The 12,500-nt window shown below is 51.5% G+C and overlaps 1 protein-coding gene across 2 annotated transcripts in view; it reads left to right on the forward strand.

Annotated features, from left to right (window-relative positions):
* si:dkey-191g9.5 (rap1 GTPase-GDP dissociation stimulator 1) overlaps positions 1-12,500 on the forward strand; it is a 26,143-nt gene that overhangs the window by 6,741 nt on the left and 6,902 nt on the right. The window contains exons 3-10 of one of the 2 annotated variants that reach the window (XM_064317118.1): positions 2,269-2,391; positions 3,070-3,195; positions 3,571-3,699; positions 4,394-4,519; positions 5,490-5,633; positions 9,728-9,859; positions 11,292-11,426; positions 12,302-12,427. In XM_064317118.1, the coding sequence (XP_064173188.1) occupies positions 2,269-2,391; positions 3,070-3,195; positions 3,571-3,699; positions 4,394-4,519; positions 5,490-5,633; positions 9,728-9,859; positions 11,292-11,426; positions 12,302-12,427 (1,041 nt within the window). The remainder of the gene's footprint in view (positions 1-2,268; positions 2,392-3,069; positions 3,196-3,570; positions 3,700-4,393; positions 4,520-5,489; positions 5,634-9,727; positions 9,860-11,291; positions 11,427-12,301; positions 12,428-12,500) is intronic. The other variant, XM_064317119.1, reaches the window with a different exon arrangement.

Raw genomic sequence — 12,500 nt, forward strand, 5'->3', positions numbered from 1 at the left:
GCCGCGAGGCACCGATAAATCTTTTTTTGTTGGTCTCCCAACACCACCGCACGCACACCTGGAGGAAGGAACAGGCATGGAACCTTCCGGAAATACCGCCTCTGCTTAAAAAAAAACACAGCACGTCAAGAGATCTTGGCCCATGTCTTGGGACAGCCGCAGGTCGTCTGAGCAATCGGTCTGGCTGGGGTGCTGAGGTTTTTCAGCCCTGTCATCGCCCTGTGGCGGCAAGGCGAAGGATCATGGGAGACGTAGTTTTAACATTCGGAATCAGCGCACTGGGGCCCAGGGGACCCCGCCCCCCCTGCTGTACCTATGAATCATTAACCGCCTGAATTAATTAAACGGGGTCGCTCGGGGTGCCATCTGCGAGCTGTCGGTTAGGGCCCAGGGGGCTGCTGGGTGCGTTTTGATTGGTCGAGACGGGAGAGCCTGTGGCGACAGCGGTAACGGAAGCCGCTAAGGTGGGCAGGGCCCAGGCCAGCCTGGCGGTGCCCCTGTGGATTGGGAGCACTGAGACGGTAATCCGCATTAACCGCACTTCTGCCTCCAGGTACTCAGTGCCTGAGTGACAGGTCAGATTAGCCTCTCTCTCTCTCTCTCTCTCTCTCTCTCTCACACACACACACTCTCTCTCTCAATCTTTCTCTCTCTCTCTGCTGCAGCCTTAAGCCTTCACGTGTGTGTGCATGTGTCTGTGCGTACGTGCGTGTGGGTGTACGTATGCGAGTGTGTGTGTGTGTGTGTGTGTGTGTGTGTTGTGTGTGTGTGTACGGGATTGTGTTTGGAAGGACCAGGGTAGGATTTTGCCCAAAAGAAAGTGTGTGTGTGCCAGCGCGTATGCCGTGCCAAATTAATCGCGTTCTGGCTGCAGCAACCGCATCGACCCACAGGCCGTAGGAACATTATTCAAGCCAAGATGAATATTTTGAGACATCGCTTACCACTTATTCTGTCACAAAGGTACATTTCACAAAGGGCGTTGCGTGTGATGCGAGCGATTCAAAATGGAGAGTTTAAAAGAAATATATTTTTATGCCACGTCATCAAAATGGATGACTTAAAAATAGATTCGAATGCAGGGACCCCTTTAAACGATAAGTTTGCTTTCAGACGGGCTTCATTTTTGGTGTGTCAATCAGTTCTCTTCTCTACGCCACGGACGGCTTTACGCTCCCGTTAAATTGCTGCAGACGGCTAAAATTGCCCGCCTCGAGGAGGGAGGAGGGCGTTACCATAGCAGCGCGGCCTGCGTTGACAGCCCCTGCACTGCCTCCCGTGACATTTGTGCCAGGAGCGTATCCCATAATAACAGTGCTCCTTTTGGAGTTGGCACACCGTTGCCGTGGCGTTTTTCTTCAACATTAGCGCCCGCGGCGGTGCTTCCCGCTGAGCGTTTCCTGTTCTGCAGAAAAGGCCCTCCGGGGGGCGGGGGTGGGGGGGCGGGGGGCGGGGGAGATGGTCCGGGGGGGTCCGGGGGGGGCCGGGGGGGTGCGTTTGCCCTTTCACACTCGGAATGGTGGGACCGCCGGTGTGCCATCCCAAAATAGCGAAAAAGGCCTCTCCTGTCCCTGGACCCAGCTGAGAGAGAGAGGAGAGAGAGAAAGACTGAGAGAGAGGGAGAGAGAGAGAGAGAGAGAGAGAGAGAGAGAGCCAGGCCCTCCACAGATAAGAATGCTTTATTTCCAATGTTTGATGAAGTGGCAAATCACATCAGCAGCAGAAAGAAAGAAAGACGGAAGGATGAGAGCCAACAGGGCTGTTGGTTAGGATATCTTTCACACACACACACACACACACACACACACACACATCATCTGTATGACTGTGTTGTGTGTCTGTGCTGTGGTCGGTGCTGGGGGTGTAATGTATGTCTGTGCTGTGTGTCTGTGCTGGGGGTGTAATGTATGGCCGTGCTGTGTGTCTGTGCTGGGGGTGTAATGTATGTCTGTGCTGTGTGTCTGTGCTGGGGGTGTAATGTATGTCTGTGCTGTGTGTCTGTGCTGGGGGTGTAATGTATGTCTGTGCTGCGTGTCTGTGCTGGGGGTGTAATGTATGTCTGTGCTGTGCGTCTGTGCTGGGGGTGTAATGTATGTCTGTGCTGTGTGTCTGTGCTGCGGGTGTAATGTATGTCTGTGCTGTGTGTCTGTGCTGGGGGTGTAATGTATGTCTGTGCTGTGTGTCTGTGCTGGGGGTGTAATGTATGTCTGTGCTGTGTGTCTGTGCTGGGGGTGTAATGTATGTCTGTGCTGTGTGTCTGTTCCCCAGAGGAAGGTGTGGCAGGGCAGGTGGCGGCCAGCGGGATCCTGCCCACCTTGGCCGGCGCCCTGCGGAAGAACGGCCCCCTGACTGCCACGGCGGCGCTGGTGGTCGCTGAGGTAGCCCGGGACGGTAAGGCCAGCGGCGGCCTGCGCACCTGCCTGTCTGTGTGCGTCTTACCTGGGCCCCTGTATGTCTGTGTGCGTCTTACCTGGGCCCCTGTGTGTCTGTGTGCGTCTTACCTGGGCCCCTGTGTGTCTGTGTGCGTCTTACCTGGGCCCCTGTGTGTCTGTGTGCGTCTTACCTGGGCCCCTGTGTGTCTGTGTGCGTCTTACCTGGGCCCCTGTGTGTCTGTGTGCGTCTTACCTGGGCCCCCGAGTCCAGATCTGACTGTGGGCCAAGGTCTGTAGCTTGTAGAAAAATTATGCAGGTCTGACTTGGCTAAGAAACAATTATTTGAAAAAAAATCCCTCCATTACCCCCTTGCTGATTGTGAGTCCTGAATGACCCTGCCTCGGTGAAAGTGACTGCTGATTGGTGGCCCCTTGTTGATGGCGAGCACTGATTGGTGCTCACTTAGTAATGGTGAGTCCTCACTGGTTCCCTTTTGGTGATGGTGAGCGCTGACTGGTGGCCCCTTGTTCATGGTGAACAGTGATTGGTACCTCCATTGTGATGATGAATCCTGATTGGTCACCCCTTGATTATGGTGAGCACTGATTGGTCCCCCCTTTGGTGATAGCGAGTGCTGATTGGCGGCCCCTCGTTGAAGATGAGCGCTGATTGGTGGCTGCGTGCTGTCGTTCACAGCTTCGGTGAGGGAGCGCTGCATCGAGGCCGGGCTGGTGACCGCCCTGCTGCCGATGCTGAACAGCTCCGACCAGGACCTGCTGCTCCACACGGGCCGCGCCATTGGACGCATCTGCTTCGAGAACAGTAGGTCGTCCCGAAGAGACCAGCCTCTGCCATGACACTACATTACATTACATTACATTACAGGCATTTAGCAGACGCTCCTATCCAGAGTGACTTACAGTACACAACTTTTACATTCACATCGCATCCATTTATACAGCCGGATATATACTGAAGCAATGCAGGTTAAGTACCTTGCTCAAGGGTACAACGGCAGTGTCCTACCCAGGAATCGAACCTATGACCTTTCAGTTACAAGCCCAGTTCCTTACCCACTATGCTACACTGCCGCCCCACTGCTCTTCCTCTGCCCCCCTCTCTCCTCCTCTCTCTCACCAGAGACGTGCTTGGCCTGAGTTCTCTCTCTCTCTCTCTCTCTCTTTCTCCTTCTCCCAGGTGCTCAGCAGGACCTGCTGGTTCAGAAAGGGGTCATCCCCCGGTTGGTGACCATCATGGACCAGCATCCCGAAAACGACCCCCTGGTCAACGTGTGCCTGCTGGCCCTCTGCAACCTGGCCGACATGGGTGAGCGAGGGGAGGAGAGCCCCGTGGCCTCGGGGCGGGGGTCCCTAATCTTACCCAGAGAGGGCCGGTGTGGGTGCAGGCTTTCATTCCAACTAAGCAGCTACACACCTGATTCCTCCAATCAAACGCCAGGGTCTTTGCTGAGGACCTGGATGAGTGGAAGCAGGTGTGTAAACTGCTTGGTGGGAATGAAAGCTTGCACCCACACCGGCCCTTTCTGGATAAGATTGAAGGGGCCCCTGCCTCAGGGTGAAGAGGGCTCATGGTAGCTACACTGAGGCAAGCACTCAGGGCACTACCACACAGCACACTCTCATTAATAAAGGTACTTGCAGGTATATTTTTGTTCTTTAAGGAACACATTTCACAGATGTACCTAAAAGCACAATAATGTTCTATTTGGGTGCTAATAAGCTTCTGGTCTTTAACAAGCAAAGAAAATACAAATGAATTATGTATTGCTGGCTAGGGGTACAATTCTGTGTACCTAAAGGGTACCTCCCCAGTGACAAGTGTTTGCGCCTTTTTGGGCACTTCATTGTACTTTATCTCTGAGAGTGTTCCTTCATTGCGTAGATTGTAATGTCTGCTTGGTGCCCGATTAGCCGGGTGCCCAAGGAGCGATGGGGTGTGTCTGTGAGTGACTGACTGAAACAGCTCATTACCCCCCCCCGCGCCCCCCCCCCGTTCGTAGATTCGGCACGGGAGGCCCTGGCTGAAGTGGGCGTGGCAGAGGCCCTGACCGCGCAGCTGCGCCGGGCCCCGGACGCCGAGCGCCGGCACATCATCCTGGAGGTGCTGGGATCCCTGGGAGAGAGCGGTGAGAATGGGGGCGGAGTCATGGGGAAAGTGGTGGGAGAGGGGGGCGGAGTCATGGGGGAGAGCGGTGAGAACAGGGCGAGTCATGGGGGAGGGGAGAGGGCGGGTCTAGGAGAGACGTGATGGGGCGGAGTCATAGGAGTGAGTGGGGAGAGGGCGAGTCATAGGAGAATGTGAGCGGGGCGGAGTCATGGGGGGAAGCGGTGAGAGAGGGCGGGTCATAGGAGAGGCGGTGGAGAGAGGGGTCATGGGGAGAGCGTGAGAGGGCGGAGTCATGGGGAGAGCGGTGAGAACGGGGGCGGAGTCATGGGGGAGAGCGGTGAGAAAGGGAGGGCGGGGTCATAGGGAGAGAGTGGTGAGAGAGGGGGCGGGGTCATAGGGAGAGAGGGGTGAGAACGGGAGGCGGGGTCATAGAGAGAGTCTGGGATTATTGGTGGAATATTAATGGAGGTTCATTTTACGTCACTGGTAAGCTAATTATCATTGTGTTCCAACAGCTTATGCAATTAAAGGCTTGGATGACGCCCACCTGAGCTCTATATATACTGTGAAGTTGTGGGTCTGGGTAGTCTTTGACCAGTGAAATGTAGGCTGGAGTCAAAGAGCAGGAATCCGAGGTTATTTATGTATCATCAGATGTGCATCAGAAAACATGCATCAAATGTAAGAAAATTTTTTAAAAAGCCACATCAGAAAGCTGTGAAGGTTCCCCTGGATACGAGTGTCTCACAGACAAAGCGGTGTGTGTCCTTACCGCAGAGAAAGAGAGTGCAGAAAAGGAGAGGTGTGGAAATGCCCTGCGCCACGATTGGCCGAGTGTCAGAGAGCGAGAAATCTGGGCACTGAAACAGCGCGGGGGCTGGGGAGGAAGGCGGAAACCTTCATCTTTTCTCCTCTTCCTCCACAAATCAGAATATGTGCTGTGACAGTGACAGTGACAGGTGCCCCCCCCCCCCCCCCCGTGCTTTCAGACGTGCTGAAGCTGCAGTTTGTGGACTCGGGGGTCCCCCAGGCGCTGTCGGAGATGATTCGAGGACTCCAGGGGGGGTCCGACCCCCACGACCTCTGCAGCATCAAGATCGCGTCCAATCTGATCGTGTCCCTGCTGCTGGGGGGTGAGTCACTTCAGCCTACAGGGCTTACGTAAGCCCCCACCCCACCCCTCTCTTCCTCCTCTTCCTCCTCATATTTCTTCTTCTACTCCTCCTCTCTCCCCCTCCCCCACACCCTCCTCCTCCCCTTCCTCTTCTTCTCCTCCTCCTCCTCTCTCTCCCCCTCCTCCACCTCTCCTCCCCCTCCCCCTCCCCCTCCTCCTCTTCCTCTCCTTCCTCCTCGCCCACCACTTCATCCTCCTCATTTTTCTCCTTCTCCTCCTCTCCCGCCTCCCCTCCCCTCCTCCTCCTCTCCTCTCCTCTCTCCTTCCCCTCACCCTCCAATTCATCTTCCTCTTTTTTCTCCTTCTCTCGCCCCCCTTCCTTTCCTGTCATTGTCAGCCTGTATCTCCACCAGACCAAGCCTCAGTGGATGCCAACCCAGCGCTCTCATTATAACATGCTCCGGCAGGCTTCTTCTTTCTACGGCGCGAGATGACTGTGGCTCATGTTTTTCAGTCTACTCCGCCAACACTGTCAGGCTACCGTCTAGATCAGGGGTTCATTAACTAATAATAGTCTTCAATCAAGGCCTTGATAAGCAGAATCAGGTTGTGTTAGTGCTGGGCTATAACAAAAGCCTACACCCACACTGGCCCTTTTTGGATATGATTGGACACCCCTGGTCTAGATTATGGCTGTCAAACCCAAACCCTGTTACTGGAGACATACCGTCCTGTAGGTTTTCATTTCAACCCTAATTTTCACACACATGATTCCCCTAATTAGTAGCTCAACGAGATCTCTGGCTGGTGAATAAGGTGTGCTTTGTTGGAGTGAAAACCTGCAGGACTGTAGATCTCCAGGAACAGGGTTTGGCAGTCCTGTCCTAGATGAGAGCTACTCAGCTGAGGGTCCTGCGAGTCACAATGTCTGCAGGTATTTGCTCAAACCATCATCTACCCCACCTGATTTCACTAATTACTTTACCTCCTTGGTTCAGGAAGTAAGCTCATTAGTGAAATCACGGGGATCAGCAGACGTAGGTCCTGCCAAACTTGGTCCTGAGGACACATTGTATGTGCTGCTGGGTTTTGTTTCAAAGCATCTCTTCACCATTAAGGTTGTTGAAAACAGGTGCTCAAGTTCCACTTCCTGAAACTGAATTTAACACATCGCAGGTTAGGCTTGGTGTCATTTGCTTCGTCCTTAAGCTTTTCATTTCTGCAGCTGGTTTATTTTCCGTGATCAGCTGTACTCTCTTTTAGCAATTAGGACCGCACTGATTTCACCCACCCGTCCATACCTGAAACAATTAAAAGTTTAATCTCTTTATGCAGGGATCATTTTTCAAATTACAGAGAATTAATTTCTTAGTTGATCCAACTGGTTCGAATGTCCTGGGATGTGAATATCAGACAGTTATTCTTCATCGTGTGCAAAGTCATTTTCAGATAGATTATGGCCGTCATTGACATAGTCTAATTAAGTGTCTAATTGCAGTTTACTACAATTCAGAGGTTGTAGTAATGGTTGGGATGGTGCCACCGTACACCAGGAGTTCCCCAGGGGCTGAGTTTGGGAACCATGGCGGAAGATTGGGAGCGTACTCGACTTATTAAGGAGTCAAATAAGTACACTTTGAGGAGGGAGCACTTTGTCTTCTGTATCATCTTGTTCAGGCACCGTAGATCTGTTCCATACTTTGTCAAATCACACACCTGAACATGTCACGTTTTGTCTTTCTTTACACACTCTCTCTGTCTCATCCCTCTTTTTTAAAATTAGTGTTTTTTTTTGCTCTTGATTCCCCGTTTTGGAATCCCCAAAGGCAGTTGGGGACACGTCTCATTGCTAAAAATCGTACCCCATCAATCTGGAAGTGGTGCCCAGTCAAAAACGCATGGAGCCACCTGCTTCTTTTTCCACCCTGTAATCCGCCACCTGAGCTTCTCAGCCACAGCACACCTGGCCCAGCTGCTGCAGGTACACTGCAGGTGTCCAGGGGAGTCTATACAGATGGGGATCCTCACAGAAACGCAATATACTGCAATACATTAATGCCGTGGACTTCTACTGACAACACAACCATTCCTCCGTTAATTTAGTAGATGGTCCTATCCTGAGCAACATACAATGAAGGAGCACAGCATGCATCAACCAGAGGTATAAAACTAACTAACACCAGACCAGCAAGTGAATGTAACAGTAGCGGCAGTGTAGTATAGTGGGTAAGGAGTTGGTCTTGTAACCTAAAGGTTGCAGGTTCGATTCCCCATTAGGACACTGTCATTGTACCCTTGAGAAAGGTACTTAACCTGCATTGCTTCAGTATATATATCCAGCAGTACAACTGGATGCAATGTAAATGCTATGTAAAAGTTGTAGTGTAGTCTGGATAAGTGCGTCTGCTAAATGCCTATAATGTAATGTAATGGAAGATAAATAAAGCAGTAAATATTTCTGCTCACCTATGGCCAAAATACTTGAGCAATAACATAATAACATAATTAACATAATAATAATACGCCATTCATTGGTTCATTGGTCCTTCCTAGCTGGAGTCTCAGACACACTCAGTCTCTCTTGTCTTGGTTTGAGTCTTCATTCAGACAAGCTGCCGCTGCTCTTACTACAGGGCCTACTTAAGCAGCACCGCTGACGGCTAATTGAAGGATGCAGCTGTGAAGACGCTCCTCTGCTCAGCTTTTCAATCGGCTGATCACCAAACGCCACTGCGACAGAACCTAAAGTATGGCGGCCATGGAAACACAGCCAGCCAATCACGAAACAGTAAAACCGAAACGGCACTAATCGCATCCAAAACAAAGAATAACACAACTGCACAATAACGAAGTAACACAAATCATAACACAAATACTCATAATGTATTTAAAATTTTTAAAAAATGCTAAGGTACTAAATCAACACTACACTGGCTACAAAGAATATTTACTACATTTAATATTATAATACAGTGTGTCAATTTGTACAAAACAAATTTAGTACTAAAATATTTTAAAATACATTTATATGTTGCAATATCTCAGTCAGTGTGCAATCAGTGTGCAATCATTTTTCGGTCTGTCACGACCCAGGCCAACAGCCAGGCCGAACGGAAGGCGCACACCGACGCATTTAAAAAGCCAGCACAAATTTATTTTAAAATAACTGAAATTTACAAAAATGACAAAAGTTGGGTGTGAAAGTTAGTATCATCAGCAGTGCAGGTGCGTGGATGCGTGAAAAGTATGATGAGCAGTGCTGTGGGTAAACTCCTGAAGAATTGACAAACATGGGAAGAGGCGTCTCCTCAAATGAGACAAGATTAGCTCTGGGAACACTGGGTACGGGTGCTCCCAAAATTGCCAACGACCCTCTGCTCTGCCCACCAGTCAACCGTGAAGAAACTCGGGAACAGGCAGTACTGGCTGACAGATCAGAGAGCCATCGCAGGCTGTATGTTGTGAAGTCTTCCAGCAGCTCGACAATGTATTTTATTTCACAATATTTTCAGTGTGTTTCGTTCCATCAGGCGAATCCCCGGTTCGGTAAAATCCTCTTTCCATGGATGATCCATGGTGCCATGACCCACAGTACATTAACCCTCCCTTATATTTACAAAATGAGTATTGTACCTTATCGAACCTGCGTTTTGCAGTTGTGCAAATAGCCATGATATGCACTTTTGTACGTCACTTTGGATAAAAGCCTCTGGTAAATAAATGTAATGTAATGTTACATTACATTACAGGCATTTAGCAGACGCTCTTATCCAGAGCGACTTACACAACTTTTACATGGCATTTTACATTGTATCCATTTATACAGCTGGATATATACAGAAGCAATTTCGGTTAAGTACCTTGCTCAAGGGTACAACAGCAGTGTCCTACCCAGGAATCGAACCTGCGACCTTTCGGTTACAAGCCCAGTTCCTTACCCACTGTGCTACACTCCGTCCATGTAATGTAATGTCATATAACTAACACCCAATCTCTCCTAGCTCAAACGGCCTCTCAGGTCCTCCTTTCTGCCCTTGAAGTCTCCACTCTGCTGTGCTGTCTCTACCCAGAATGCCCTGCCTTTACCTCTCCTCTGTCCCCCCCGCGTCACAGATGAGTCCATGCAGAAGTGCTTTGGGGAGGGGACGGGGACGGTGTACCAGGACGTCCTGTCCTGGCTGAAGTCCCCGAACGCGCAGCTGCAGCTGTCCGGGGCGCTGGCCATCGCCAACTTCGCGAGGAACGGTAAGCGCGGCGACGTTCCCGGAAGTGGCGCGGCGACGTTTCGGGGGAAACGCTGTCGGAACGCTGTGTGTGTGTGTGCGCGGGACGGCCCCCTCCCGAGCAGGCGGTGAGGCGCAGATCCCCGGCACCGAGGCGGGGAAACGAGAGGGGGGTGGCGGACACTCGAACGGGGAGGACCGGCGAGGGGAACCGCCGCCGTCGCTTTGACATGATCAGCAGCGCGCGTATTCACAGGACAAGACCGAGCAGCACAGACACTGCTATGCAGCCGCAGAGCGCACTGTGCTGTTTCCCTGCATGCCTAATGAGTCTCCATACCCATGCACTTTACCCTGTCTGCAGCAGAGCACACTGTGCTGTTTCACTGCATCCTGACTGAGTCTCCAGATCCATGCACTTTACCCTGTCTGCAGTAGAGCACACTGTGCTGTTTCACTGCATGCCTACTGAGACTCCATACCCATGCACTTTACTCTGTCTGCAGCAGCAATACTGTTTCACTGCATCCTGACTGAGTCTCCATATCCATGCACTTTACCCTGTCTGCAGCAGAGCGCACTGTACTGTTTCACTGCATGCCTACTGAGTCTCCATACCCATGCACTTTACTCTGTCTGCAGCTCCAGAGCACACTGTGCTGTTTCACTGCTTGCCTGATGAGACAATGTCCATACACTATACTCCAAGCAGCCGGCCTCGCTAATTCCTCTGTGAAATCTCAGTAACAAAAGCTGTACTGTATGTCCTGAGTGATGCAAAATAAATCTCAGTTCCCACATCCGTAATTTAGTTTGTGCCGCTGTGATGCCCCCGAGTGATTTATCACACTTAATCTGCGAGCAGTTGTTCTGTATAAGGCTATTAAGTTCCAGTATATTTTTATTATTATTATTCAAATCTGAGATCACGAGGGAGGGGTTGCTGATGTGTCCCTGTTGTTTATGTATGCTAATGAAGTCACGTGACCACGTTTACCCGACATATTTTTTAATGGCTGAGGTCACTGCTCATGGGTTAAGTTTAATAAATCATTGGGAATATTGCTAGCACACTACTTCTTTTTTATTATTCAAGATATGCGCCATTGCTTCAATGTACCACCCCCTCAGAGCTTAAATCCATAGCTGAGCCAAATGCCCCTGACTGCCCCTGACTGCTCTTCTGTCCCTCTGTGCCTTCAGGCACTAACTGCCCCTGACTGCCCCCCTGCCCCCCTGACTCTCTGACAGCAACATCCCCTGACTGCCCCCCTGCTTTCTCAGACAGTAACTGCCCCTGACTGCTCTTCTGTCCCCATTTGCCTTCAGACAGTAATTGCCCCTGACTGCCCCCCTGCGCTCTCTGATATTAACTGCCCCTGACTACCGTTCTGACCCCGTGTTCTTTGACACTAACTGCCCCTGACTGCCCCTCTGCCCCCCTGCGTTCTCAGACAGTAACTGCGTGAGGATGCTGGAGCTGGGCGTGGTCTCGCACATCCTGGACCTGCTGGAACGTCACGTGATCGATGGGGACGTGTCGGTCCAGCACGCCGGACTGAGCGCGCTCAGAAACCTCGCCATCCCAGGTATGAAGGGAAGGGCGGGGTCAGGTCACACAGCAGACCTCGCGGGAGCCAGTAGGGCAGGGGTGGCCAACCCAGGTCCTGGAGAGCCACAGGGTCTGCTGGTTTTAGTTTTTACTCTGCACTTAATTATCAATTATAGCAGTTGATTACACAGTTAACTCACCTCACCTGGCTTCTTCAGTCTAAGTGGTTGCTGTATTTAAGGTGAAAACAAAAACCAGCAGACCCTGCGGCTCCCCAGGACCAGGGTTGGCCACCCCTGCAGTAGGGTTTGGGGTCAAATCCAAGAAATGAACTAACGTTAAAATACACAAATTGCAAAATGGCCATAATGTTGTTCTGTGAGGATTTTTCGATTGGTAAATCGAACTTCGGTTCATTTTCGGGACTGGCTGAAATGGAATTGACGGTTGGCCCCGCCTCTTTTGTGAACGGCGATGCTGGCCCTGTTGAAATGTGAACAGGAGCCCACGGAATCCACGCTGGGAGAAAATGCAGATCTCTCTGGTGTACTGCAGTGAACAGTCACCATAGAGCCATCATAGAGTGTAAGCTCTATGGTACTAAATCAGGTGTCTGTAGTCCTGGTCCAGGAGAGCCACAGGATTTTTGCTGTTACTCCACTCCTAACCAGTTAGAGCAGCCGATTACTCCATTAGCTGACTTCACCTGGTTACGTTTGTCAGAATTAGGTACTGATTTTTTTAGGAGAAAACACCAAGCTTGTGGCTCTCCAGGGCCAAGGTTGCAGACTCCCGTGCTAGAGATAGCTGGCTAGCTGTCCTGCATCCCTGCAGCACTGAAACCCAGACACCCCCCTCCCCCTCCCCCTCCCCCTCCACACTCTCTCTCCCCGTCTCCCCTGCCTCACTCAGCTACGAACAAGGTGCGGATGCTGGAGGACGGGGTGGCGCGGAGGATCAGGAACCTCCTGCAGTCGGACATGCCCCCCGTGCAGTTCAAGCTCCTGGGCACGCTGCGCATGATGGTGGACGGCCAGGGTAAGACGGACATCGGTCGCCTGCGTCTCCTTCACCGCCACTCAAACCAATCCAAAGCGTTTGGACATCGGGA

Source organism: Anguilla rostrata, chromosome 18 (genome assembly GCF_018555375.3).
Source record: "Anguilla rostrata isolate EN2019 chromosome 18, ASM1855537v3, whole genome shotgun sequence".
Classification (NCBI taxonomy): Eukaryota; Metazoa; Chordata; class Actinopteri; order Anguilliformes; family Anguillidae; genus Anguilla; species Anguilla rostrata.